The 26413-nt window shown below is 40.2% G+C and overlaps 2 protein-coding genes and 1 long non-coding RNA gene across 4 annotated transcripts in view; 2 read left to right on the top strand and 1 right to left on the bottom strand.

The window, feature by feature from the left end:
• atrnl1b (attractin-like 1b) overlaps positions 1 to 1498 on the top strand; it is a 55952-nt gene extending 54454 nt beyond the window's left edge. Inside the window, exons 28-29 of one of the 2 annotated variants that reach the window (XR_003050304.1) lie at positions 535 to 649; positions 770 to 803. Coding sequence is in view for 1 of the 2 variants with exons in the window: in XM_008313771.3 (XP_008311993.1) it covers positions 535 to 649; positions 770 to 894 (240 nt within the window). In the remaining variant the exon portion in view is untranslated. Of the gene's footprint in view, positions 1 to 534; positions 650 to 769 lie in introns of both variants that reach the window. The other variant, XM_008313771.3, reaches the window with a different exon arrangement.
• Positions 1499 to 1570: 72 nt separating this feature from the next.
• Positions 1571 to 4015, top strand: LOC112487321 (uncharacterized). Its single transcript, XR_003050305.1, has 2 exons — positions 1571 to 2040; positions 2161 to 4015. It is a non-coding gene; the product is annotated as an uncharacterized LOC112487321 (long non-coding RNA).
• Positions 4016 to 10268: 6253 nt separating this feature from the next.
• On the bottom strand, positions 10269 to 24876 carry gfra1b (gdnf family receptor alpha 1b). The gene is made up of 10 exons (XM_008313772.3): positions 24422 to 24876; positions 23847 to 24155; positions 22892 to 22975; positions 15683 to 15861; positions 15275 to 15447; positions 15018 to 15127; positions 14045 to 14179; positions 13713 to 13912; positions 12687 to 12734; positions 10269 to 12275 (listed from the first exon to the last, which is right to left on the bottom strand). Exons 1-10 carry the CDS (start codon positions 24456 to 24458, stop codon positions 12144 to 12146), a joined length of 1407 nt encoding a protein of 468 aa, XP_008311994.1. The 5' UTR covers positions 24459 to 24876; the 3' UTR covers positions 10269 to 12143.
• Positions 24877 to 26413: the final 1537 nt, after the last annotated feature.

Genomic DNA, 26413 nt, shown 5'->3' with positions numbered 1-26413 from the left:
AACGAACAGTTTTGGCCATTAACTGCGAGGCTAGGTCATCGCCTCGACACGTGGAATCGTCTGACAGGGATGCACTCAAGTGTTTTTGTTGTGTGACCAATCGAGTCATTTGTCTCAGGAGGAGGGCGTCTCGTCTTTACAGCGGCGCTTAACATCAATGTCCGCGAGTCTGCTCAAAACAAAACAAAAAAAAAGAGAGAGAGAGAGAGTGTCTGTCACATTCTTTTTAGGCCCAGTCCACGAAGCAAAACTTTGACAGGCAAGAAAGTCTGGGCTTTTCATGCTGCCATTAGTGATGTCATTGTGGAACCAACGTCCTCTGTGTTGTTGCTTTAGGGTTATCCCTCCTCCCCTCTGTCATGCACTGGTCTGGTGAAACTGCTAAACTAGTTAAAACCACGGGAATTCTTGGGGGAGTTTTTGTGAATTCTCTGAGGTTTAGGTAAGATATTTGGTAACATTTGAACAGAACATTAACATATGTACACCTCTCTCCCTCTCCCTCTCTTTCTTTGCCTCTCTCTCTCCTCTCAGGGTATCCCTAAACCTGTTGCAATCGAGCCATGCTCAGGAGGAAAAGCTGCTGTATTGACTGTCCTCATGCGTCTGCCCTCCGGGCCCTTAGACCTACCTCCACCAGGACAGTCAGGTACTCCAGTGTTGGGCTACACGTTTTTAGTACACCATAAGTACCTTCATTTGAAGCTGTCAAAATAATGGCTTAAGTCATGTTTGTTTGTTTTTCTGTTTGTTTGTGTGCTTTCCCCAGGTCTTATTGTTGCCAGTGCACTGATAGACATTTCACAACAGAAACCCACAGACTTTAAGGACAAGTCCCACGCTCTGAAGAATCGAAAAGCCCTGCCCCCCGTGCACCAGGGCACCTGCGTTTAGGTATCAACGTGTCATTCCAATTCCTCATTTGCACCGTCTGAGGCACCGCACCGCACTGCACCGCACCGCACCAGGTCATCCCAGGTCCTGGATGGAAACCTTTAGAGACAAGAGATGACCTGCCGTAGGAGATGTCACTCTGCTGCTACCAGTGAAGTTTTAATGTCCCAAGAGCACAACCTCGGCCACCTTCCTGCCCTGTTGCTCTATTCTGCATATGTCAGCCTAATAAATCTTCCTGCAGCAGCAGCAGCAGCCTCCTCCGCCCACCGGGCTCTAACTTCTGTCCTCATTACTGCGCCAGGAGCCAACCTGCCCGACCAGTGACATTAGGAGAGACACAATAATTAGAGGATGAAGCTTTGGTCGTAAATATTTGGGCACATGAAGGAAAAGCGAAGGTGTTTGAAGTGACATTTACCTCACACCTTGTTGGGAAAAAAAAGCAAAAGCAAAATGCTGATAAATCCACAGAATCTGCTGCCTGTTGTCCTCTTTGTCTTAGTTTTTGCTTGTCAACAGGTGATTATCTATGGTGCTAAACCATTTACTTGCTCTCTCTCTTTGACTTTTCTGTACATACGTCATCACTTACCCAGCTGAAGCTAATCTCAGGAGGAGGGCGTCTCGTCTTTACAGCGGCGCTTAACATCAATGTCCGCGAGTCTGCTCAAAACAAAACAAAAAAAAAGAGAGAGAGAGAGAGTGTCTGTCACATTTATTTTAGGCCCAGTCCACGAAGCAAAACTTTGACAGGCAAGAAAGTCTGGGCTTTTCATGCTGCCATTAGTGATGTCATTGTGGAACCAACGTCCTCTGTGTTGTTGCTTTAGGGTTATCCCTCCTCCCCTCTGTCATGCACTGGTCTGGTGAAACTGCTAAACTAGTTAAAACCACGGGAATTCTTGGGGGAGTTTTTGTGAATTCTCTGAGGTTTAGGTAAGATATTTGGTAACATTTGAACAGAACATTAACATATGTACACCTCTCTCCCTCTCCCTCTCTTTCTTTGCCTCTCTCTCTCCTCTCAGGGTATCCCTAAACCTGTTGCAATCGAGCCATGCTCAGGAGGAAAAGCTGCTGTATTGACTGTCCTCATGCGTCTGCCCTCCGGGCCCTTAGACCTACCTCCACCAGGACAGTCAGGTACTCCAGTGTTGGGCTACACGTTTTTAGTACACCATAAGTACCTTCATTTGAAGCTGTCAAAATAATGGCTTAAGTCATGTTTGTTTGTTTTTCTGTTTGTTTGTGTGCTTTCCCCAGGTCTTATTGTTGCCAGTGCACTGATAGACATTTCACAACAGAAACCCACAGACTTTAAGGACAAGTCCCACGCTCTGAAGAATCGAAAAGCCCTGCCCCCCGTGCACCAGGGCACCTGCGTTTAGGTATCAACGTGTCATTCCAATTCCTCATTTGCACCGTCTGAGGCACCGCACCGCACTGCACCGCACCGCACCAGGTCATCCCAGGTCCTGGATGGAAACCTTTAGAGACAAGAGATGACCTGCCGTAGGAGATGTCACTCTGCTGCTACCAGTGAAGTTTTAATGTCCCAAGAGCACAACCTCGGCCACCTTCCTGCCCTGTTGCTCTATTCTGCATATGTCAGCCTAATAAATCTTCCTGCAGCAGCAGCAGCAGCCTCCTCCGCCCACCGGGCTCTAACTTCTGTCCTCATTACTGCGCCAGGAGCCAACCTGCCCGACCAGTGACATTAGGAGAGACACAATAATTAGAGGATGAAGCTTTGGTCGTAAATATTTGGGCACATGAAGGAAAAGCGAAGGTGTTTGAAGTGACATTTACCTCACACCTTGTTGGGAAAAAAAAGCAAAAGCAAAATGCTGATAAATCCACAGAATCTGCTGCCTGTTGTCCTCTTTGTCTTAGTTTTTGCTTGTCAACAGGTGATTATCTATGGTGCTAAACCATTTACTTGCTCTCTCTCTTTGACTTTTCTGTACATACGTCATCACTTACCCAGCTGAAGCTAAATTCTGTATTTCCTGTGGAATACGTGTCCAAACTTTTCAAAGACCCGGGACTGTCTGAGGCTCGGGTTTCCAGACTGTGACACGTGAACAGATCAGCATTTGTCACAGTAAAAGCATGGGAAACTTCAGAAAAGTTAGATGCCCCCCTCACCCCCCTCCACCCCCACCCAGCACGCCCGGTGTAGTCGCTGTGAAAGGAGTTCTAAAAGGCAGTGAAACACAGAAGTTCTGCTCACTTCGTTACTGTACTTTTGTATTTGTGATATTTGCTGTGCTGCTTGGACATTATAAGCTTTTGAGCCCGTCCTTGGATGGAAGTGGCCGGCTGGGAGAAAGACGACGAAGCTTGATTAAATTAGACCAGGGACGTCTAGCTCCTCTGGTTGTTCCTTTTTTTTGTTTTTTTTACCCACTTAGTACACAAACCTACGATGCCCTTTTTTATAATGTCTTCGCTTTCAATGGACCATGATGGTGGGGGACGGGTTGATGTGCAGATTTTTTTTTCTTTTTTCTAATAAGCAGTCAACCCTCATTAGTCCCGCCTTCATCCTGAGCTGTACAGCGTCTCGTCGGAACAAATGTGAGTCTTTGTAACTCCTCTCTCTTGCGAATTTCGTGTTAGTCAGGTTTTTCAAGAAACACAACAACAAGAGATCGTTTATTTTATGCCTTGTCGTCTGGTTCAAATATACTGTTAAAAAAAAACAACCAAAACAACTTTTGTTACACTTGTGGAGAAAATAAAAGCATTTTTTGTCGTTGTTGTTTGTTTTGATATTTAACTGATTCCTGTGTAAGAGGTGCATTTAACCTGATTTTATCATTGATGTCAACCCATCGTTTCAACGGCGGCTCCCTTTGAATCGTGCATCTTCAATGGGCATTGTCTTGTTTTTCCGTTGAGGTCATTACGATGCCTTTCCTTAAGATGGTATGCCAGTTTTTGTGTTTTCATTTTGTGATTGTAGAGTAATACTATAACAGTGTCATTACACCAAAAATCAGGGTCCCATTGTAACGTGAAAAAGATGACAAACAACAGACTGGTAATCATCAGTGTATTTTAAAGATGAACAACATGTCAGAAAAGAATAAAAACACAGAAACTCACCTGAAAACTATTGCTTTATTGAACCCGACTCTTCTCCGGTTTGACTAAGCCTTAAACATCTTACTGTATGTGTCGTTTCTTACAGCATTGATTGGGTTCCTCAGCTAATAACATTTTCAAGTTGATGCAGGAAAGAAGCAGCCTCCAGAGGTGAAATCATTTCATGAAAATGAAAGGATTTTCATTCGTGGTTGAATAGAAAGATTGGAGTCGCGTTTGCCTAAATGTCAAAGGCCAAAAAAAAAATCAATTAAATATAAAGAGAATTTTCTGAAGTTGTATTCAAAATGTCGAATGAACAAATATTCTGATATTTTTCTACACCTGCTTTTATGTTTTTTGAAAGTTTAGTAGAAGGTTAAACAGCAACCTGAACAGTATGTGCTGGAGCTTGTCTCTAAATCTGATGATCAGTACAGAAACATCTCTGTTGGCTGACAGCGTTTTGACACATGAGATGGTACTGTAGGTTTTATACACTGTTCTGTACGCAAGGTGTACAATCGTGGCACATTTTAGCAGATGTAGCACATTAGGACACAGTGACCTTGAACAGATGATGTTTGGTCCTGTGTAGTGTATCATAGTGAATCAAACATCCAGTGATTTTCAGAAGGGGTTTTATTGTGCCTTCATGAGAGAGTATGATGGGGCTGCAGAGGAGATACTATGGCACTGTTTAAGACAGAGGAGCGGCAGAGACCTATGTGAGGGTGGTGCAGGATGAAGATGCCGAGATTCTTACTAAGGAGTGACCAGGATGGACAGGATCAGACATGAGCAGATCAGAGGGAGATAAAGTGATAGAGTTGAGGTGGAGATGGTTTGGAAGTGTTGAGGAGAAGTAGTAATTGGCAATGTTACGATTGCAATCTTTGCCTGTCCTGCTTTCAAAATGATTGTTGCACTTAGTTGCTGAGCAGCACACATCATGTTCACCTGCATGAAATGATTTAGAATATATTTTTTCACAGTAAGTTCATCAAAATCCACAGATGCTGCGTGGAGTAAAGCCTGATATTTTTTTTAAAAAAATTGTTTTTTTAAATGTTTACTCCTGTTTAATTCTGTCCCTCCCCCCCCCCAATTTTTATGCACTACCTCCAGTCTCAGCTTTGCCTTGCAGCTCACAGTTCAAATGTGTCAGTGATGTTCAATAATAATGTATGATCAAGTCTCCACTCTGTGTCCTCGAGCTGCAAGGAGTCGTCCTCTGTGGATTTCAGGATCTCTTTGATATTACCTAAAAGTGACCAAAAATGCTGCAAAACCCAGCGCCTGCTGAGCCTTTGGAGCGACACATATTACAGATATATCACTGCTCTTCCCAAGACCTTTGGCTACAAAATTAGTTCCAGGCTTGTATTATTTATGTGTTACCTTCCGGAGTACTGTAAAGGTGAAACTTATTTTTATGTACGTGTTTCAAATGCTTGTATGTACAGCGCGCACTTACACACTCCCCCACTTGAACACATGTTTATCGGCTGTAGGCAGTGTTGCATCAAACGCCTGCATCGCCCGAAGCGGTGAGCACTCACCATGTGGGAATGTCATAATGATGCTGTTTATGCTGGGAGACCTGCACAGATAAACCCATTAATGTCAGCTAATATGAAGTGCACGTGACTAATGCACGCGCACACGAGGAAGATACGCTCTCTCTGATGTGTTTTCACAGTCATGTGCTGTAAACATGTTGCTTTTAAATCACTCCAGGATGAAGGGCACACTTTGAATGGCAGCCTGTTTGATCTGTGTTTATTCACTCATATATATATATATATATATATATATGAATGGATGAATAGATAGGGTAGATCACATCAGGGCAGTCAGGTTTAAAACGTGCCCATATAAATTTACATACTTCCTTCTGTGGCAGCTGTGTATGTCACAGGTGACTTTGATTATATTCACATTACTGGGCTCAAGTGAAAAAAAAAAAAATTTTTTTTCCAGGTGATGTGGTTACAACATTAATAACCTATACATTTTAAAGAACAGACCAAGATGACTATATATTTATAAGACTAATATTTATAAAAAAAATATTTATAAAACCTGATTTGAATTACTCCAAAAGGCTGTATTTATGTATTTTGTGTACGTGACTACATGCCATTATATCCCTGGAAAGTGGGGTAGAAAAATGAACGTCTTTTTATTTTAACCAGCTTCGATAAACCCTGTACAGAGCTCGTGACTGTGTAATGGGGATTTAATCTATCTTGCCGTATTAAATTCCTGACGTCGTACGTACGTCGCAGCTCCCGCCACGTGATTTAAACGGCTGTAGCGCATACGTCTAATTAGGGAAAATGGAAACACGTGTTACTTGTTTTTAACGGGGTTGTTTGCTTTACTGGAACCAAACGCGTTTACAAACGGACCTCGACGTTCTGCTGCTGGTGCTGCTCCCGCTCCTTCATTTGCTTAAGGCAAGACAAAACTTTATTTTACGTATTTTTTTTTTTTTAAAAATGATTTATTTATTTATTTATATGTTGTTCGCATAATGGTGACGTTTAGGACACAATTACGTACTACATGCGTTAATAAGAGTCGCAATAGTCATAGTGAACACGCTGTATATAATACAAAATGGCATTTACAGAATATGTCCACTACTCAAAAAACAAACAAACAAACCAACCAACAAACAAACAAACAAAAGCTAACACTGTTCATAATGAACTTATAGTAACTTGACGTATAAAATTATCTCACAACCAATACATTTGTAATGCTATGGTTAAAATGTAAGTTTTATATGAATATTAGCAAAATGTAATGTATCAAGAAAAGGCAAATATCATGAGTGCAATTACAGACATTTAATAAATATTCAACATTTCTCCTGGCAAATAATACATTTTAACTCTCTATTTATTTATTTATATTCACAATTCACCGAAGTACCCTACGAATGTGTTTATTTATGTAAGTAGTTGTAGTAGAACAGGACAGTGCCTTGAGGGTATGTAATATTTTTTTGATATTTGATATTTGTTATCCATACCATGACTAGTATCTGTCTGTATGTGTCAGGTATACTAGTATATGTCAGTATCTATGGTTTTTTTTAAATCATATTTGTCTACTAACACCTAGTAACAGGCCATGAAATGCTGTCATTGTAGCTTCATTGTGTTCATGTCTTTATAGACAGATGGGCATTTCACGTAATGTGTATTTTGACATTTGAGAAGTACTTTATGCTTCATTTTGACTGCTGCTGATGCAATTGGAAATGCTTTATTTTGACTGCTGCTGATGCAATTGGAATACTTTGACTTTTTTAACCCCATGATTGATTCCATTGTAAAAACATGTAGCTGAACTAGTCTGGAAACAAAAAAACAAAAAAGTGAGTGTTCACTCTGACTAAACAGGTCTGCTAAGAAAGCATTGATTTTTGTCACTTAGTGAGACTCATCCAGTAAACTGTAAGCACGTTGAGTAGCATCTGATCATTGAGCATTAACATCTGATCTGATGTTGGATCCATGTTGACTCTTAAGAAGAAATGACGCTCTCCAAGGTGCTGAACTGTCTGTGCATGGCTTGTCTTGGTTTCATTTTTGAAATACACACACACACACACACACAAAAACAATTGTCACTGTGAGCTTCATAAAATATTTGAATATGGAAAATATCAGTTTATTTATTATTATTATTATTTTTATATATGAGTTGGCATCAACGTATGAAGGTACAGACTAAAATAAGACAAGTTAACATTATTTGCATCTTAGCAGTTTTTGTCTCACTATTAGTATACATTTTGTAAAACTTTCGATCAACAACTATTTCATTCATTTTTTTCTGTACTACTATTCTGACTTTTTAATCCATCCAGTTGTTTACAGTCTGAACAATAAAAGGTCATGCTCCTGGCCTTATCTTGGAGTTTTCAAACCATCATCTGTCTGTCTGGAAGGCAGATTCAGACAGTCAAAACTTTTCTACATCTTGCCATCATTCCAATTGTTTTATATATATATTTATTTATTTTACCAGATTATAGTTTAATCTTCTGTGTGCAGTCTAGGACCTTAAATTATTATCTTATCTCTTTTGGCGGCTGTGTTACTCTGGAGAAGATATGAGGGAAAACATCTCAAAGTTACCGACGCCATGAAGTGTTTACTGACATTTTGTGCCAAACAACAACAACCTAAAAGAAACATTATAAAGTAAAACTGTTGCTTTCCCCCCCGGGTAAAGAGTAAATCCAAAACTGTTCTTTTCCAACATGCGCTGAAACAATGTTGCTGCAGAGGTCAAAGACGCAGTAATTAAATATGATCCCTGCCAGGCAGTGCTGTTGTGATTGAACTTTTTTTTTTTTTTTTTTAATCACTATTCTTTTGTTTTTTCTCTGCCCAGGGTGGGAGTGTGGGATTAGTAGAGATGCTATGGTCTTAGCTTGTGGGAGGTGGAGTTTGAAAATGTTATCATTGACCCTAGAGGTTTCATAGCTGAAAAAATGTCTAATGACAACCACCAGTGCTCTTTACTGGAGGCTGCAGTCTTCATGTATCTTGCACATATAAGCAAGCATTGATAGTCAACCTGGAACTGTCCATAGTCTAAAAGATCACATAGTCCATAGTGATCTTTTTTGAAGCTTTCCCTTAAAAATAAAAACTATTTCTACCCAATTATTGTAGAAAATGTTTACATTTCTATTAAAATAATTAAGTATTAATCCTTTTAGCAGGCATGCATCTGCAACGGAACAGTCTTTCTTGCCATTTTTCAGTGATAAAATCCGTGTTTTGTATGTTCTCTTGGCAGTAGGAGTTGAATTTCTAGGATTAGACAAACAAGGTTACATTTGTGTGAAACAATATTGATCAGTTGCTTTAAAATGATTAAATGAGGCATTGCAGCCACATTCACAGCACCCCCTGTAGGTAGGAAATTACCTTTGCTTTTGAAACTTGTTTTTGACTGGGGCTAGCTTTATCCATTTATATCACAAAGCAAGGCCTTAAATCCTAAAATACTGTATGTCTGGATTTTGTTCTGCACACAGGTCTGCACAACAATGTCTCCTTGTTGGTGTTGAAAGAAATAACTCATTGTGATAATTTGTTATTTTCTACAAATACTGAGTTTTAGAAAGGGTTAGTTGTGTAGCAATATTTTCATCTAAGTCTAAGATAAGTTTCACTTTGTATACATTTTGCTAGGAGAAATCAGATATTTTCATCATTTCAAGTCTAAGATAAGTTTCAGTTTGTATACATTTTGCTAGGAGAAATCATTACCCGTCTGTTATAGTATTAATGTGTAGGCTTTTGAAGTATTTGCTACATGGTTCAGTATCAACATGATTGAAAAGATTAGTGGTTTAAACGAGTACATGCCAGTGCCTTGGTTTGAACAGTGAGGATATACGGATGTCATTTCCATCTCTGTGGGTATTCTGTCCCTTTTTTGTGGTTTAATAACACAGGTAATAAATCTTTGTCTCCGTGTCTAGGTCAAGTATTCGCTGTGCCAAAACAGTTTGTCCTCTGTGGGCAGTGTCCTTGTCTGCTTGTGTCATTTTGCTCCGGGACTGATGTGAGCTGACTGACAATAGCCCTCTGTCTCCAGTGCCAGGTGCCATCTTCAAATCCGCTTTTACAGCAGTGCTCCCTGCTTAAATGGCAGATAAACAAATAAATGGTATCACTTAAAATTGTCCAGTTAAAATGGCACAAACCCACCTGAGAAACTTCACCTTTTCTCATTTCTGTAGCTCTGCACACCCTTAACATTAAGGCAATTTTTCCTTTTAGTTATTTGTAAATTGAAGTAAAAGTGAATGCATGTAATTTGCATAGTGTATTTTTACCATCTCTTTGTGATGAAGTCTAAGACCGGATCAAAAAAAGAAGTACATTTAGTTAAAGATCTCTACAGGGGTCAGTTAGCAGACAGTAAACACGTTAAGAAACAAGTTGTTGCCATTCATCTCTACAGGGGTCAGTAAGCAGACAGTAAATACGTTAAGAAACAAGTTGTTGCCATTCATTGTCATTGTGCCTCAGATAATTATGGTGTCTCTAGTCTGTAATAACTGAGCGCTGATTTTTTTTTCCCACACTTGCGTCAGTGGTTAATTGCTTTCTGCTGATGTGGACTGCTGTTTGTCTTCTGGCACAGCTCTAATCCTGTGTACGTACACGCATCATTCTAACAAGTTCCCGACTTCTCACTCAATCCAAGATATCATTTATGGGGGGGAATAAATAGTGGAAACCAAAACCACAATTGTCCCTTTTTAATTATTAACGCTCTTTTTGTAAAGTCTTTACATTGCTGTTACAGAAACACTTGAATATTCCACATGGAAAAACACAGTTTGGAGATGAACATTGATGCACAGTTTGCTCTTCAAATATAAACTCACAATAAGCTGCGTCCGCGAGCACAGCAGTCAGGAACCCCTTCTTGTCACATGTTATAAACTGCAGCTACACTAGATGATGTGCTCTCAAAAAGATCACAGACGGTGTTTTCACAAACCGACAGCAGCTCACGATTCATGTTTCTTATGTACAAGATGTACGGTCAGAGGCAGCGTGACAAAAACCACAGGCCATCACGGCAATAAAAACCAGTCTACACACTGATCTCTAATCAATACCGGACAACAAAGGTTTCCTCTGACACACACATCTCACTGAATATGATCTCTTTTATATACATGGTTCTGTTGTACACGACATGGTGACTGAAGAAAGAGCAACACTTTTCTTTATACACTTAGGTTTCCTTCTTATCAACTGAGGACAGTAGTTCTAGTTCAGTCTGCTCCAAGATAGTGTTGTCCTGACATGTTCTTTCTGCTGACTGTTCTATGGCCCCAGTCAATGTTTTCACCCTTTAAAACTCTTGTGGCTATGGCCAAAGTCTACAGCTATAAAATGGAACCCCCATGTTGACTCTGACACGGCTTGGTTGTAAAATAAAATAAAACATTGTAGGTTGTTCTATCCCTGGTGCAGGACTGGCATCAGTATTGATGGTGCTTTTGTTTTTGTCAAACTGACTCCCAACTGTTTAGGTTAGTCTGACTTTCTGTGTAGTAAATATTGGTTGCATTTCCACGACAAACATTTGTTCTGTTGACATGACTGAGCACTTTAGGTTAGTTAATCACTGCAGCTTTCAGTTTCCATAGAAAGCCCAAATCTGCGTTAGCCCTTTACTTTTTTAGCTGTACCATGACACAGTACACATTTGGGACGTGCTATGTTTTTATCCAAAAGTAGTCGTTTTTCAATGAAACCTGTGTAGCTTCAGTCTGTAGCACAGCTTGATATAAGTGACTGCAAGAGAACACATATAAAATTAAAGTTTGAGGCCTCGAAGCAACTTCCCCTATATCTACACCAGTATGAATGAGTGATATACATCGATTATTTGGCACTTTATTTGAATATTTAATTGCTTTTGTTTCAACTGCAATGTGATTGGTATTCTTTCTTAGATGATACACATACATTATGTAGCTCGGGTCATTTTAAATGAGGATAATTTTTATTTTTTTTTTTTCAGGCAAAACAAATCTTCTAGTCGTTGATGACCTTACTGTCATGGAGGTGTTGTTATGTCAGAGGGCAAAGATGTTACAAGTTGACTTTTCTGCATGGCTTCACTGACCACAAGCATTAATGACCTGACACAGGGCACATGTTCAGCACCACTGACCACCATGTTGTTACTTCATTCATTCAAACCTTAAACTGAACTATCTCTTCAGAAACAGGATGATACAGTACATCAACCACATCTTACAACACATTTCAGTCAATCCATATTTCTCAATGTGTTAGCAAAGTTTATTTACAGATCACACGGTACCAGATCACAGTTCAGTTCAGGGTCGAAAGTCTTTCAAATCCAAATCGTACTTGTGACGCAAGAATGGCAAAATGGTCTGCTGCCGTTGCTAAGCACTGCAGCGGGCCATTTTCTCAGTCGATAAATTCCAAAGGTTCTCCTCGCGAAGAAAAAAGTCTTTCACACTCCAGCAGAAGCCTGAATCAAGGTTCGTGGGATGAATGATTTGATCGAGATGAGAGCAATTTTCCAAAAAGCCCAAAAATCTACCAAAAAACGTAGAAACCTTATGGTGTAAGTATTGGCGTCAAAACGAAAGCGAGCGTAAGGAACATACTGGAGGGGTGTAAGCACGCCACTTCAGCTGGGGAGCTCCTGGCCACGGCGTTTGAGTCGCTGGAATCATCCGGTTTATGCTTCTGAGGAGAAACGAAAAGAGCGAGTCGGAAGTTGACAGATTGACTACGACAAGTGCTGCACCTGTTGTCAGAGCCAAATTAAATGTTCATATAAATGTACATATATATAAACATATAGTTATATATATATATATGTTTTTTCGCTTTAACTTATATGTGGCATGACAGCTGATAAAATTTATCAAATATAACATTGAGTAAAATCTATAACATATATTTTTGTAAATATTATAAACTGTCAGTTCTTTACTTATAAAATATATTTGGCACAGATTCAAAAATAAAAAGCACAGATTTGCAAAAATATACTACAGATAAATAGTTGGTTCTTATTGGTTCTATTTGAAGATTGTTTCACTTGAGAAATGTAAAAATATATAAATATATATTTTATTCTAAAATGAGACTCACCTCACACACAGTCGGGTCCACTGTTTGGTTTGACACCAGCTTCTGGGCCTTAATTGAAGAGAGGGAGAGATAGCACAGATGTAATCTTTTATTGGACAAACACATCTGCCGTCCGTGCTTCCACCAGAGTGTTACTGAGCTAAAGAATTCTGGGAAATATAACAACCTGCTTCTGTTACCAAAAGTTGACGCATTTAAAACTGACTGACTTAGCCTTGTACAATTGAGTCTAATCATTTGTGGTTGAAACAATAAAACAAAACGGTTCAGCTCAAGGAAAAATATCACGTACACTTTTTTTACACAGTGAATAAAAGGTAATGTATTAAATTCCCCCAAAGTACCACAGGTTGGACACGCTGTAACTAGATTCTGCAATTATCTCTTTGTAAGGAGATAGGAGTGTTTGTTTCAAAGTTGGTGCAGGCTCAAGGTTACACCCAGCTTAATGCATTTCAACTTTACTCAGATCTCCTCCAAACCTCTGCAGCAGCACATATAAAAATCCCCACATGGATTTGCAGGTATACACAGATGCAGAGATGGAGTCTAGGAGATGATAAAGTGACTCCACAGTGGCCTGGGAACACTCCAGCCTTGGTCCCCAGGTAGAGACAATTCTATAAGGCAGGATTGTGCTGGAATGATTCATTGCTCTATAGGAGGTCTTTTCCTCAGGAGAATGTTTTTGGCGGCGATAAATCATATCATTGTTATAATCCAAAGTCAGAGATTGTCCAGCTTAGAGCCTCTGATATCATCTCATTTGAAAATGTGGCTCTAAAGTATTTATCAGAGTAAAAGAAGAGGGGTGTGAACTGCAGTACACAGGTCAGAACGTACCAGTATTTACAATGGATATTGGAGAAATACACAGTACAAGGAATGTTTTTGCAAACACAAATACCACTGATCAATCAGGCTAACAGAGACTGGGTTCAAAAAATTCTTAGATTTGGTAAAAACTACATTTCTGTTCATGTTTATATATGATGCAGTTTTTCTTTTTGCCTTTTAAAACTTTACCTGTAAGGTTCCACAGCTGTGGTACAAAGTGACATCATGTAGGGGTTGTTGGCCCAAGTCTGTTTTGGTGTCCAGAACCCCGCTGGTCCGCTCTTTAACCCTGCGGGTGACACCCGGCTCCAATGACGTGGCCTCAATCGGGGGCTGCGGTTGCCAAACGCCAACGTCGGTGCCGTTACCGAACGCCTGGATGGCGTTACCTGCATAAAAGATTGAATTTAAAAGTAAATAAATGTATATATGCAATACGATAAAATATCTGTCAATGCTAGCTGCACTCAGTATGCTTTATATTACGTCTTCTCGTCCAAAACTTTGAAGTTAGAACTCACGCAGGCATCTGTTGTCTGTGAACATCTCTGCAAATTTATCACAGTCGGGCTTGCTGTTCCCACTGTTGCTGCAGTCACACCACGGTGACAGGCTAATACCAAGAGATCGCATGTAATTTGGGGTCATGACGGTACCTGCAAAAAAGAAAAAACCAGAGAGTAATCCTGAAGAACTGTAGTTCTCAAATGGGCCTCTGTCTTTGTAGCATTTGGACTGAAGAATCAATTCTATCTGCCTTGGCCTGATAAGATGGCTGGTTTTTGCAGCACGGTCAAAAGCATAACCGGTTTGTTGACAAAATTATACGGCATAGCCAATCTTGTTGTTGGTTCCATAACATGCAGGTTATTCCAAAACAGCCTGTTGATGCACCGTGCAGCCTCGGAGAGTGTTTTTGTAGTTTATCAGGGAGCTTTTTGTTTTGTTTGGTTGCAGTGCATGTCCTTCTTTCACCGAACAAAAAGAAATATCTGATTTGTCTTTTAGATATAACAAAATAAAACCTGCTTCTTATAAAAGTGCAGAAAAACAAAGTTTATTTTTCCACCCTCCTAGCTACTGATAATGGATTGATTCTCTGTAGTTAAATATGAAAGGCGTGTATTTAACTGTCTGTCTGTTGTTTTCAATTTGTCACGGTTGGCTGTACAGTTCGATGAAAGAGGAGCAACATTTGGTTTTCTTTTTATTCACGATGACGCATGTTGATTAATTGATACACGAAGACAAGTGAAACCTAGTAGGGTCAAAATAATACTTTAGTCAACGCTACACTCTTGTTTGCTGTGACGCTGCTGCTGGAGTGCTAGACAATCCCTGTTGAATCTCTTTTTTTCTCACCCATTCCCCACCTTTCTCTCCTGCCTAACCCTGCTCAGGGTTTGGGGGAAAGTGTCAAACCTGGTACAGATGGAGGACAAATCTAACTCCTGAATCACTGGTTTACCATTTACCATAAAGGCAGTGACTCACCTATGAGACCAGTATAGGACAGGAGACAGTCGGCGTAGTTTTCTCTCAGACAGCCAGAGATGGAGCGAGTCTCTGGCTGACAGTTGCTGATAAAGTCGGCCAGTCTTGACCTACAAACACAGGGGAGACAAACATTCAAAAAGTTGTTCATTTTCTAGTAAGCGGTGGGCAAGTTTATGAAAAATGTGAACGTCTCTGCTGGTTTAAAATGATGAATGAGTTTGAATTTGCAGCAGGGTTAGTGTCTCCTCTCAGACCTGCAGATATAGTTGGTCTTGCATGTGCTCTGGAGGGACAGACAGTTTGGTTTGTCTTTGTCTTCGTATGAGCAGACGGGAACTATAGTTTGACGTCTTCGCTCAGCACAGGCTACCTGGTCCCCCGCTGGACAGGAGCAGAACAGCATTCCGTAGCTGTACTTAGTCGGAACCTTCATTTTGGGGGAAAAAAAAACCATGTCATTTTAACCTCCGTTATCATTCTTACACTTTGAAAAAATAACAAACTATGTAAACTGTCCCTTTAATGTAAACTTCAACTAGAACAACACTTTCTCTTCTCAATGTTTGACAGCTTGATAAATTGTTTTGTTGATGCTATAATGATGAACTCCAAACAGAAAAGCTGCAAAAAAAAAGACTCACTAACCAAACCCACTTGATTACCTTGTCAAAGAACTGTCGTAGAGCCTTGTGGCACTTGCGTTTGTTGCACGCCTCAGACGTGGACACCCTGCTAGTGCAGGGGCTGATGTAAGCGGAGCGGTACTTCTTACACGTGTCATTCAGATTACAGGCTTTGGCGGCGTTCAGACAGTTGTTCTCCTTTGCAGACGCAGGCTCGGCTACAGGAGAGGAGAGGTGCACAAACTTCATCATGCACATAATTGCCTGCTTCACGCTGGTTATATTGTTTCAGTCATAAAGGATAAAAGCTGCCGGTAATTTGAGCTGAGAAAAGAAAGGCGCAGTATGGACTCTATGAAAGAATGCCTTCTCGTGTTTCATTCCTCTTTAGTTTGATATTGCGCCGGGATTCATTTTCCATATCATTTTCAACAACGTGCCAGGCTTCAGTGAACCTGAATGTGACCCCCGCCCCTTAAAAATATAATGCCACCATGAAAATCAACTTCCATCCATTTTCATCCGCTTTTCCGTTACCGGGTTGTGGAGGCAGTAGTCTCCACCCAAATCACTTTGCACCGTACCAAACCTTCCTGCGGGTGGTGAGTCCACTGGAAGGTACCAACCGCCCTAACCGGGATTCGAACTTGCCCAGGAGGTGAACCCTGGGGTATCACACCAATGACAGAGACATTGCCTCTGGGCCAAAGCGCCACTGAAAATCAACTTGAAACCCACTAATCATACATTTACATGATTACAAAATAATCAAAGATATTTTTTTTCGTGTGATCAGGCATGAAAAATAATAACATGCAGAGCCTCACCTGGGCCCAGCATGATCTGCCCCCCCCCCCCCCCTAAAATAAAATCCTTCCACACAGTGCTCTCAGCTGAACAGGTGTCTTTCAAGCACAGCATGGGGGTCTTACCATTTTAACCTCAGAGTTCTTCAGTACTGAGATCTGAACTTTTGCAGATTTGCATTTAGTGTTTGCTTCCTTGCAAAAATAGATTTAATCTCAAGGGAGGTTGTGGTTGAATAAAGGCTAAATCATGGTTAATATTTTAATAGTTTTGGGCCTTAATCATTTCACAGTCACTTGACTTATTAAACTAAGCCTCTTAGTATGAGGCCTGCGCTGTTTCCAGAACCACAATCATTGTCTTCTCTGTTTATGGAGTGTTCCGTGTCCAAGTCAAACTCCTGTACTGTTCATACCTCTGCAGCCAAGCCACTGATAAAGAGTTAAGATCAGTCATTTTGTTGTTTTAGTTCCTTAGTTTGTTGAGGTTTTGTTTCTGTTATTATGTTTTTGGGTGTTGTCTTCATTTTCCCGTCTGACCTCAGTTGATCTGGGTGGCTTTTTACGACTGCATCTTTAATATGACACAAAAACACAACACCTTAACGTCTAATGTCTGTCTGTGGAGATTCCATTAGTCTGTCTAAGGTTACATGAACTTCAGCCATATTTTGTTTTCTTTCCAATCACAGAAAATGCTGTGTTACCAGCAAAATGACTGTTAGACCTCATTTCTCCACTCATTTTCACACAGAAACACAAACTGTAATTTCAGTCATGGAGGAAAGGATTTCTGCATTTCAGTTTTTATTTTGTGTGTTGGAATTGAAGTGCACTGTACTGGTTGACGCACTACAGAACACACCCTGATTAAATCTGAATGCATTCTTGAACCAAGGGTTAATCACATAAAAGTCATTACTCCCATCTGTCAAGTGCCAAAAAAAAATGAGGGCTTTGACCTTGTAGTGGCTGAGTGTAACGTCTGGGCCAATGGTATGACGGCATATAATCAAAGCTAACACACAATGACAATAGTTCTTTCCAAAGAGTCTAAAAAAATGATAGAAATACATTCAGCACAGTGTTTGTATCCATAGATGTGCATTACCACACAGTTACCACTAGTTGGTGTAACAAAATGAACCTCTGAGTTGCTATCTCTTTATGAAAAGCTGTGAATTGTCTTATCGGCTTGATTTATTCAGGCCATGAAGGTCAAAAAGGTGATTTGTGTGTAACACCATACACCCTAACATGGAATTTAGTTATGAAACCCCCCCTGGTTTAAAACAAATGTCATTTTCTCTTCTTAGGTTGCACCCCTGAAGGCAGGCCACCACGTTGTAGTTGCTGCAGAAGAAGTAGTATACGACAGGCAAGGAAACACAGGAATCTGGCCCTTTGACCTTTACCGAGATGACACAATGGAGCTCACGAAGGACTGACAGGTAGGCAGGGATAAAGGGGAATCTTATAGCCAAGTCTAATTGTGGTGTCCCTCGGGGAAACTGTTGTTGAGGAGGAAAAACTAATTTGCAGCATTGTAGTGAAGCTCTACTACAATAATGTACCTACAACATTTGAGGCTTCAGCACACTTATACACTCAGCTTCATAGTTTCTTAAAAAGAAACTAGAGGTCAACATTGTTGTCCATACGTTCGTGACAGGAATTACTTCCCCTGCTTCTGAAACCACTCGGTGTCCTTTTTGTCATTGTCCACGACAGAAAAGACAACAGCAGAGTTCAGAGTAATGTCCGCCATGGCTCCCTGTCACCTATTAGGCTTTTTGCCAGCATTACTATAAAGCCCTGCTGGTGTCTGGGTATTTATGGGCAGACCCAAGACCCATTTATTAAGTGCCCCGTGGTAATTAGCAAATTCTCTTAGCTCTTAGCTAACTGCAGCAGCTATTGCCCTCTTCCATTTAATCCTCGAGACAGTCATTCAACCTGGAGTTACGTGGTGTAGTACGTGAAGCCATGAACTCACCAGCATCTCCAACATTCATGCCTATGTTATGATACAAACTGTTCCATCAAGTGAAGTTTCTCGCTGCTGAATTAACAACAAAAGTTTGAAGAGATAAAGGTTTTGCAGTGTTACTGCGACTATTTTTAAAGCAATTTAATTGCTTCAACAGGCAACTAACTAGCGTAACTAACAACAGAGTGACTTTGCGCTCCCCGTCAACGAACCTAACATTTCAGATTAAGAATGCGCTCCTAAGCCCAGCCCTAGATGAATGTAGTTGTTTTGATTTTGAAAATGCACATCAATGCTAATGTACGGCAACGTAGGCTGGATGATTTGCATCTGGATGAGTGTCTCCCCTCAGCACTAATGCATGTGTCACAGTATTGCAGTGTGAGTGATTGTCTGTTTTTTGTTTGTGCACGTGGGTACAAGATGTGTTTGGCTCGTACCACGTGATTTCCCGACAGACCGAAAAACCATTATCCCACGTCACCTGCAGTTCATATTGGTGAATTTTCTTATCTCAGAGCCGTGATTAGCCATTGGCTGTGTCATCACTCATTGTCATATATCCTCTCTGCGACCTACATGTCGCGGCTAAGCCACTGGGTGCACTCATCTTTGTGAGTAATTTCACTTTTCACCCTGTCATACGCAGCCTTCATCTTTCAGTAGCTTTACTGTACTTGTGTGTGTGTGTGTGTGTGTGAGTGCACATACATTACTGATAATGTGTGTCTGGATTTATATCAGATATCTTTTTGTGTATTTACACCATCCAGCCTAAAAGCTGAATGGATGAAGTCACCTGATGTACTGAATTTATAAGCATGGTTTTTCAGGGCTTTTTGTTGTTGTTGTTTTCTATCCAAGCAAGGAGATTAACTTTTTTATAGTGTGATCTGGGAGTGTATTTTCCAGAGCGTATTATAATATTGTAAAAGTTAACTTCAGAGGGCATAAAACAACTGTTTAATATTTGATTACAGGTCATATTCTATAAGGGAAACTGCTGATACACAACTTTGTGGCTTCCTGTTGTTGTCTGAGTTGCAATAAATGCCGTTATAGTCGGGCCAGAACAAAACAAAAGTTATGTAAAGAAATGCTTCGGGATGATTCAGTGATGAGAGTGCAGGGGCAGAGTTGTGTTGTGGCTTCGCCGATGTTCAGCTGAGCTTGTTGGCTTAAAGCTAAGCGGTTCACAGGCAGGCCTTGCCAGAGGCACAGGACAAAGATGACTGAGTATTAATCTTTAGCCTCAGGCAGCTGTGGACCCGCTGAATTATTACTGGGATCTTTGCATTGGGAAGGAATCGTGCCAAGTTTTATTTCTTGTTGATAAACTCTGTTGCTCTGCAGATTAGCCTGAGGTTGGGGTGAAAACAGACAGAGGGGCAGGACACTGGGCTCAGTGGTGGTTCAGCTTCAGAGGGATCTGCACGCAGAGAAGACGTTCCCATGTGAATGTATGAACTGGTCTGAGGGAAGACCCATGTGAATGTATGAACTGGTCTGAGCCTTCTAGACAGACATGGTTGAAAGTGTGTGGAAAAAAATCAGTTTGAAGTAGAATTTGCTTATTTAGAAATCCTTATCTGTAAGTGGTTTTCCAGACAGTACACCATTTGAATATGAAAATGTAATCAGGATCATTAATAAACTTGATTAAAACAAATTTCGCCACGGGAAGAGCAATAAGTATATGGCTACTCTAGGGCTTGAACCGAGGATATAATGTCAGGTGTGATAACTGCTACACTATGGAACCAGTTAGTGGGGAAATTAAAAAAACACAAACTGTAAGTCCACTTAAGGTGGATACTTATATAAAATGATTGGAAAAACGCTTTCATTATTACCGCAAGGAGAACACATGTAAAGGTTGAATCACTGAGTATATTCCTTTATGTATTCACATTTCTTCTGCTAAGATGAATTTCCCTTGACGTAACCATTACTCATACAGTACTGCTAAAAACACAACATTAACAACAAGCTTATTTACAGGAGGGTAGGAATAGAGTTGCATAAAATGACAAAAACAAAACAACAAATCATTAAGAAGCTGTAGATGCATACTTAATAACTTGCAGTCATCTCATAATGACTTTGAGCGTTACCTGATGTCGCCCTCTGTTGTTGCAGTGTTTTTTTTTTTTTAAGGAATTCAACACTGTGGTTTGAGGGTTCGTTTTTATGAGTTGACAACACCTTCTGTGCTCATCTTCTGGTGGCATCAAACAGATGATTGATGCCTTCTACTTCAACTGACCTCACTCACCCTGCCGGAATACACTGCAATCCCTCTGGCAAGTAAGGTCTGTACACTTGATACGCTGTTTCTGTCTGACTGCTAAAACTCATATTGTGACGTCAGAGATTGAGTCGGATGAAAAGCAGAATATTCTGTTTTGAAATGAGAGTCGTGTGATGAATAAATTAGATCTACACGATGTCTCAGCATTACGGTGTCTTAGGGAACCTCATGATGATGGGCACAAATGTCAGTGTGTTGATGCTAATCCTGTAATGGGTCAGGTCACTTTTTACCCCAGATGATGCAACACTCCATGTTTACCATGTCTGGGAAAATGTTAGTGAGGTCACAAGAATCTTTGTGCCTCAGATTTGACTGTCATGATGGACATTTTCTTGTGGAGACTGTCTGTAGTCAGTCAGCATGTTTGATTCATACTATATTCCTGACAGACATGAGCATTTAATGTCATGTTTGATTCATGCTATATTCCTGACAGACATGAGCATTTAGCATTCATCACAAACCATAACATCACTACAATTACTTTTGTAGTAATTGTATGACTACAGTACATACTGCAGTTATTGCTATTTTGAATACCTGATACATGTAATAACTAACATCAGTTAGTAGCCATTCAGAGTTCTCAGCGCTGGGTTCTAGTAATGGTCCTCGGTGATACAGTATCCCTCATTCTATAGTGGCTCACATGTGCCTTATTTTTCACTGCGGTTAGCCAGAGGGCAGACTTAGCTGCAGACAGGAATGAGGTCACTTATGGCAATAAGATTTCATATATCTACTACAGTAAGTGGTTTATTTTTAAAGGTCTCTTTGGCTCTTTAGCCCGGTTTACAGTAAGCCGACTACACAGCTCCGTCTCTGTCTATGAACCCATTTCCTCTCATTAACACATGATATCTACAAGGATGAAAGACTGCTAAATACTGGATCTCCTTATCCTGAGTCGGAGCACATTAGCTGCAGGTTAACATTTTAAACCTATGTTTAAATAAAAGTACTGCACCTTTCTTGTATCCTGAGGGCGATCCCATTGTCTTGATTGATAATTTGTGACCGAAATTTAACCCAAGCATTTACCTTTTTTTTAAACTAGTGATCCTATTACAATATATAGAAACCTTTTCACTGCAAAGTGACAGACAAGAACCTTCTCACACCCAAATACACTGGTTTCTGTTAACCACTCCATAAAGTAAAACAAAAAAAGCTCAAATGCCAGTGTTTATACCAGAATATTTCCCCATGTAAATTAAATGGAAAACACCAATTTTCAGTATCATAAATGTTAAATTGCTCTGTTTGTGATCCCTGTGATATATTGCTGCAAACGAAGCGGTTTGCTACTGCGACAAAAAGTATTTCATTTAATTTTTTTTTTTTCCACACTAACCATATTACAAAGTCCGACTTGTAGTTGTTTTCGCTTGTGTAAGCAAAGGGTTTTTTTTTTGTCAACAAACAAAAAGATGGATGCGGGAAGGATCAATATCTGATTGGCTCCATCTATGACATCAGTGATGATGCAGCATCTCTACAGAATGTCATGCAACCAATACAAAGATGCTGACTGTACTAAGCCGAACGGGTGTTTTGTTAGCATATAAACTTTAGCCGATGTGGAATTTATGAAGTGCTAATTTTTTAAGGGTTGCATCTCGTGACTTTTCGTGTTGTTTGTTTGTTTAGATAATGTTTGTTGTGTACGTTGGCATATCCAACAAACAGCACCAGGTCATGTGCTCTAAGCAGACAGAGACCCAGTTCTCAGACATTGTACACGCAGCAGTCTTTACGCTAAAAGGATGATAAATTACCAGGCATATTGGGCCATATTGTAAACGCTTCATCCAGGATTAGTGCACTGACAGAGGTGGGAAAACACGCAGCCCTCTTAACGCTTGGAGAGCCAAAAGTGAAGCGTACTGAATGGCTGTGCTTTGTGTGTGGTGGTAGGTCACGGTGGCTGGATAAAAGCTTTTTATGATGGATAATGGGTGTTGAAAGCTGCAGCTTGAAACCAGACTGCGAGAGCAAAACGCCGTTGTCTCACAGTGACAGATGTGGACAGTGTGCTGGTGACTTAGACTGGTGGAGGAGCAGCATCTGAACTTGACTTTGAACGCCGCCCAAAATATAACTGCAGGAATATTCACAAGAGGAAAAGTGTTTCTTACCGGCTATGATCGGGGCGAGACGGAAGATGTCTGACAGCCGGCTGTTGACTGGTTCATATGGAGAGTATTCCAACAAATCATTACCTTTGAGTAGAGAACAATTGTTAATATAAATGCATAACATTTGGTTCCTGAGTTATTGATGATCTAATTTAGTGTTTGTAACATTATTACAGTGGTGTAACTCTAACTGATATTAATTTCTGTATTTATTTTGCAACAAAGCAACTTTTCTTACTCTTGAAAAATCAATAGGTTTTCTGCTTATACTGTAGCTGCTGAGCTTCTGCAGGTTGATTCTGTCAAGTCTCATATTGGGGTAGGATTTTAAACGATGACATCACAGAATAAAAATGTTCAAATTCACTGTTGGCAGCAGCAGAAACTTGATATCTGCAACAGGTGCATTTTTTTTTGGTAATTGATAACATGTTTTCAGGAACGATATCTGCAACAGGTGCATTTTTTTTGTTTTTTTGTTGGTAATTGATAACATGTTTTCAGGAAGAATGAGTCTGCAGTTTTCAGACCTGTTCTCAGCACAGGGTCAGACAGATTAAGGTCAGCGCTGGAAATGGTTCAATACCTTTTAAGACTGCACTTACAGTGGTGGGGCAATTATTTGAGGACATTGTGTAAAAGTATGTGTTGTCTTTAAATGACTTTTTGGACACTGATGTTTAACTTTAACATGCTTTAATATTTTCAAAGAATTTTTTTTTTCTATAAATTGCAAATAATTTAGACAGTGTTGTCAATATATTAACCATATACACTGGGAGGAATCTTTTTTAATGTTTGTTTTTCTTTCCTCAATCATACATATTTACATTTAACTCACAAACATATATTAGCTGCATCACCTTACTGGTCACATTTCGGCCACGTTTACTTTTCCCTTTGTGCATCTTGGCGTACGTTAGGAGTATTTTCTACAAACTAAGTGATTGCATACCCTGCAAGCTCTGGAATATACTCCAGAAGATGCGCAGACAGTTCTTCTCCTTCTTCATGCCTCTCCTGCACCTACAGTTGTACAGGGGGCTCTGCTTCATGGCATCTATGGCGCTGCGGCACTCGCCCTGTGCTTCCGCTCCGGTGACCGCACTAAAGCTGCTCTCCCTGCCCGCCACACACTGCCTCATGGTCCGGTACTTGGTGCTGCAGGAGTACTCCTTGAGACACTGCTCACTTGCCTTTACGCAGTCCAGGCGCACTGACCGGGAGCCTGCACTTCCCTCACTTTTTACGGTGAGCACTGAGTCTGGGGTCACAAAAGGGAAGTCATGGGGTCAGACTGGGATTCTTACTGCCCCTCACACAGTCATCTTCTAGTCACTTGGTCATTACTATCACACTTGGGATGTTTTTTTTTTCTTCTTGGCATATTAAAAAAAAACATGTATACTTAAATGTCTAAAAAACAGTTTGCAGCGCTTAAAGTTGGAGTGCAAATATGCAGGAACTGTTATGACATTTTATATATATATATATATATATATATATAAAATAATATCAATATCTACTTACCCAGGAAGGACAGTACAATGACCACAGATAGAATCATGGCGCAATTGTGTATGCTGTTTTCCGTGGATGAAATGCAAGATTTAAGGGGACATCATTGTCAAACAGATCCACTTCTCCTGCAAATGACTGTAGCTGAAGTAACGGTCCGTCCCGTAGATCCTACAAAGTCAAGTCCCAGTCCCTTAAAGAGTCCAGCAGCTTGAGGGCGCAGCGCGCAAAACGCACGACCGGAGTTGTGGAACGTTTTTCCTACTCACCCTGCTCCCATGTGTTTGCCTAAACTTTACACAGCGAAAAAGCAAACTAGTTCAACGTCAAGAAAAAGCCACATTTTTCAAGTGTGAGCGCACGCCACAGTCCCCCAGCCGAGCAGTGCGCATCAGTACATTCCTCAAGAGCTGCGAGAATCCACTGCGTTCTGCAGGAGCGCAGCCAAAAAAACCCCCAGCAGAAGCTCGGTCTGCTCCGCTCTGTTCTCACTGGACGGGAGTACGTCGCACATGGGGGGGGTGACGTCAGTCCGCCAGCCGCACAACAACTCCCGATAAGCCAATTAAGCAGCATCAATTTACGGCAAAGTGCGTAGACGCTCTCTCAACAAATTGATCGCCAAAAGGCAAACACTGTTCATCTGTAGCTGCGTTCCATAGTCAGGATAACTCACTGACTCACTCCATCAACAACGGACAGGATTAACATCTATAATAGTCTCATTATATATTAATATTACCTGCAGGCCTGCACATGTGTGATGTGTTTTTTTTTAAATATTTGTCACACGCAGGTTCACAGATGTCTGCTGTTTGATTAACAAAAATAAATGGCATAAATAAACTAAAGGGCAAATTCATGAGATGGATTAGAAATCTAGGAAAGTAGAACAGTCTGAGAGCAAACTGTGAAATTAAAATCCAGCTGCTGAACTTGTAAATCTGTCCAGAGAGCTTTCAAAGACGGTCTCCTCCAAAATGATGCGAGCAACATCCTAATTTGTTCCACCCTGTGCATCTCTGTTTACACAGCACACTATTTCTCAGTCCAGTTCTTTGTACTTTAAATGTAAAGTAAGTCCCGTTTCGCCAGCTTACGTTCACAAATACCAGCTCTAAAATTACATTTTTAAAAATACTTACACTGAGTTTTACCTTGAACCTTGAGGTTAAGAGCATCGCTGTACTACTACTATACTATGGTACTGAACACCAATGCTCTGTGCTGTTAAAATAATATTATATTATCTGTATAGCTCAGTATTGAATACAACATAACCAGGTATATTTATACCTAAAGCACACTCTTAAACAAATCTAATGTTCACAGTACGGTCCTTGACCATCATTGACCCTTTGCCTGAAATTTAAAGACCCCTAAATTCAAATAACGCAATTAGTCTTTGGATTTAATGACCTAAATGTCATTAAGTGTCCTCTGTCTGGGCCCCAGGAGCTTAATATGCTCCTACTCAGAGTTATGATCCAACTGTGATGTAACGTGTTGTCAAATGTCTCTACAGTGTTTGACTGCATTAATGTTACGGTCAAATCTGGTTAAATGATGATCTGCTGTATTATATGACAATATTTAGATTTCTGTAAAGGATAAAACACATACTCTCCTAGATGATCGTAAAATAGACACATTTGCTTTTCTTTAAGCATTAAATAACAGACACAAAGACACTAGAACACAGCCAAGACAAAAGCAAATAAGTGCGACAAGGTCTTTGCAAGAATTGTAAGTTGCAATTTTTTAAAATGTTTAAAACTGGCCAACTGTCCCAACTGAGTTCCCTAAAAAAAACTATGTGCCACCATATTAAGACGACTCTAGTATAAAGACAGAAAGTGGAGACATTCTAATTTAAATATTGATTTACATGATTGTGTTTTGACATATTACAGCTTACTACAATCTTCCTTACATTTTTTAAAGAAATGTAAATAATAATTGATATTTTTGTTTCACTTCTGAAACCTGAAATAGCACATCTGT

Source organism: Cynoglossus semilaevis, chromosome 8 (assembly GCF_000523025.1).
Source record: "Cynoglossus semilaevis isolate Cse_v1.0 chromosome 8, Cse_v1.0, whole genome shotgun sequence".
Lineage (NCBI taxonomy): Eukaryota > Metazoa > Chordata > Actinopteri > Pleuronectiformes > Cynoglossidae > Cynoglossus > Cynoglossus semilaevis.
The sequence above is the reverse complement of the archived record's forward strand: the minus strand, read 5'-3'. Positions and strand labels throughout refer to the sequence as shown.

Coding starts and splice junctions, on each gene's coding strand:
- gfra1b (XM_008313772.3), bottom strand. CDS start 24,458: ATGATTCTATCTGTGGTCATTGTACTGTCCTTCCTGG. Junction 24,156..24,421: donor CATTGTACTGTCCTTCCTGG/GTAAGTAGATAT, acceptor TTGTGACCCCAG/ACTCAGTGCTCACCGTAAAA. Junction 12,276..12,686: donor TGGACCCGACTGTGTGTGAG/GTGAGTCTCATT, acceptor GTTTCTCCTCAG/AAGCATAAACCGGATGATTC.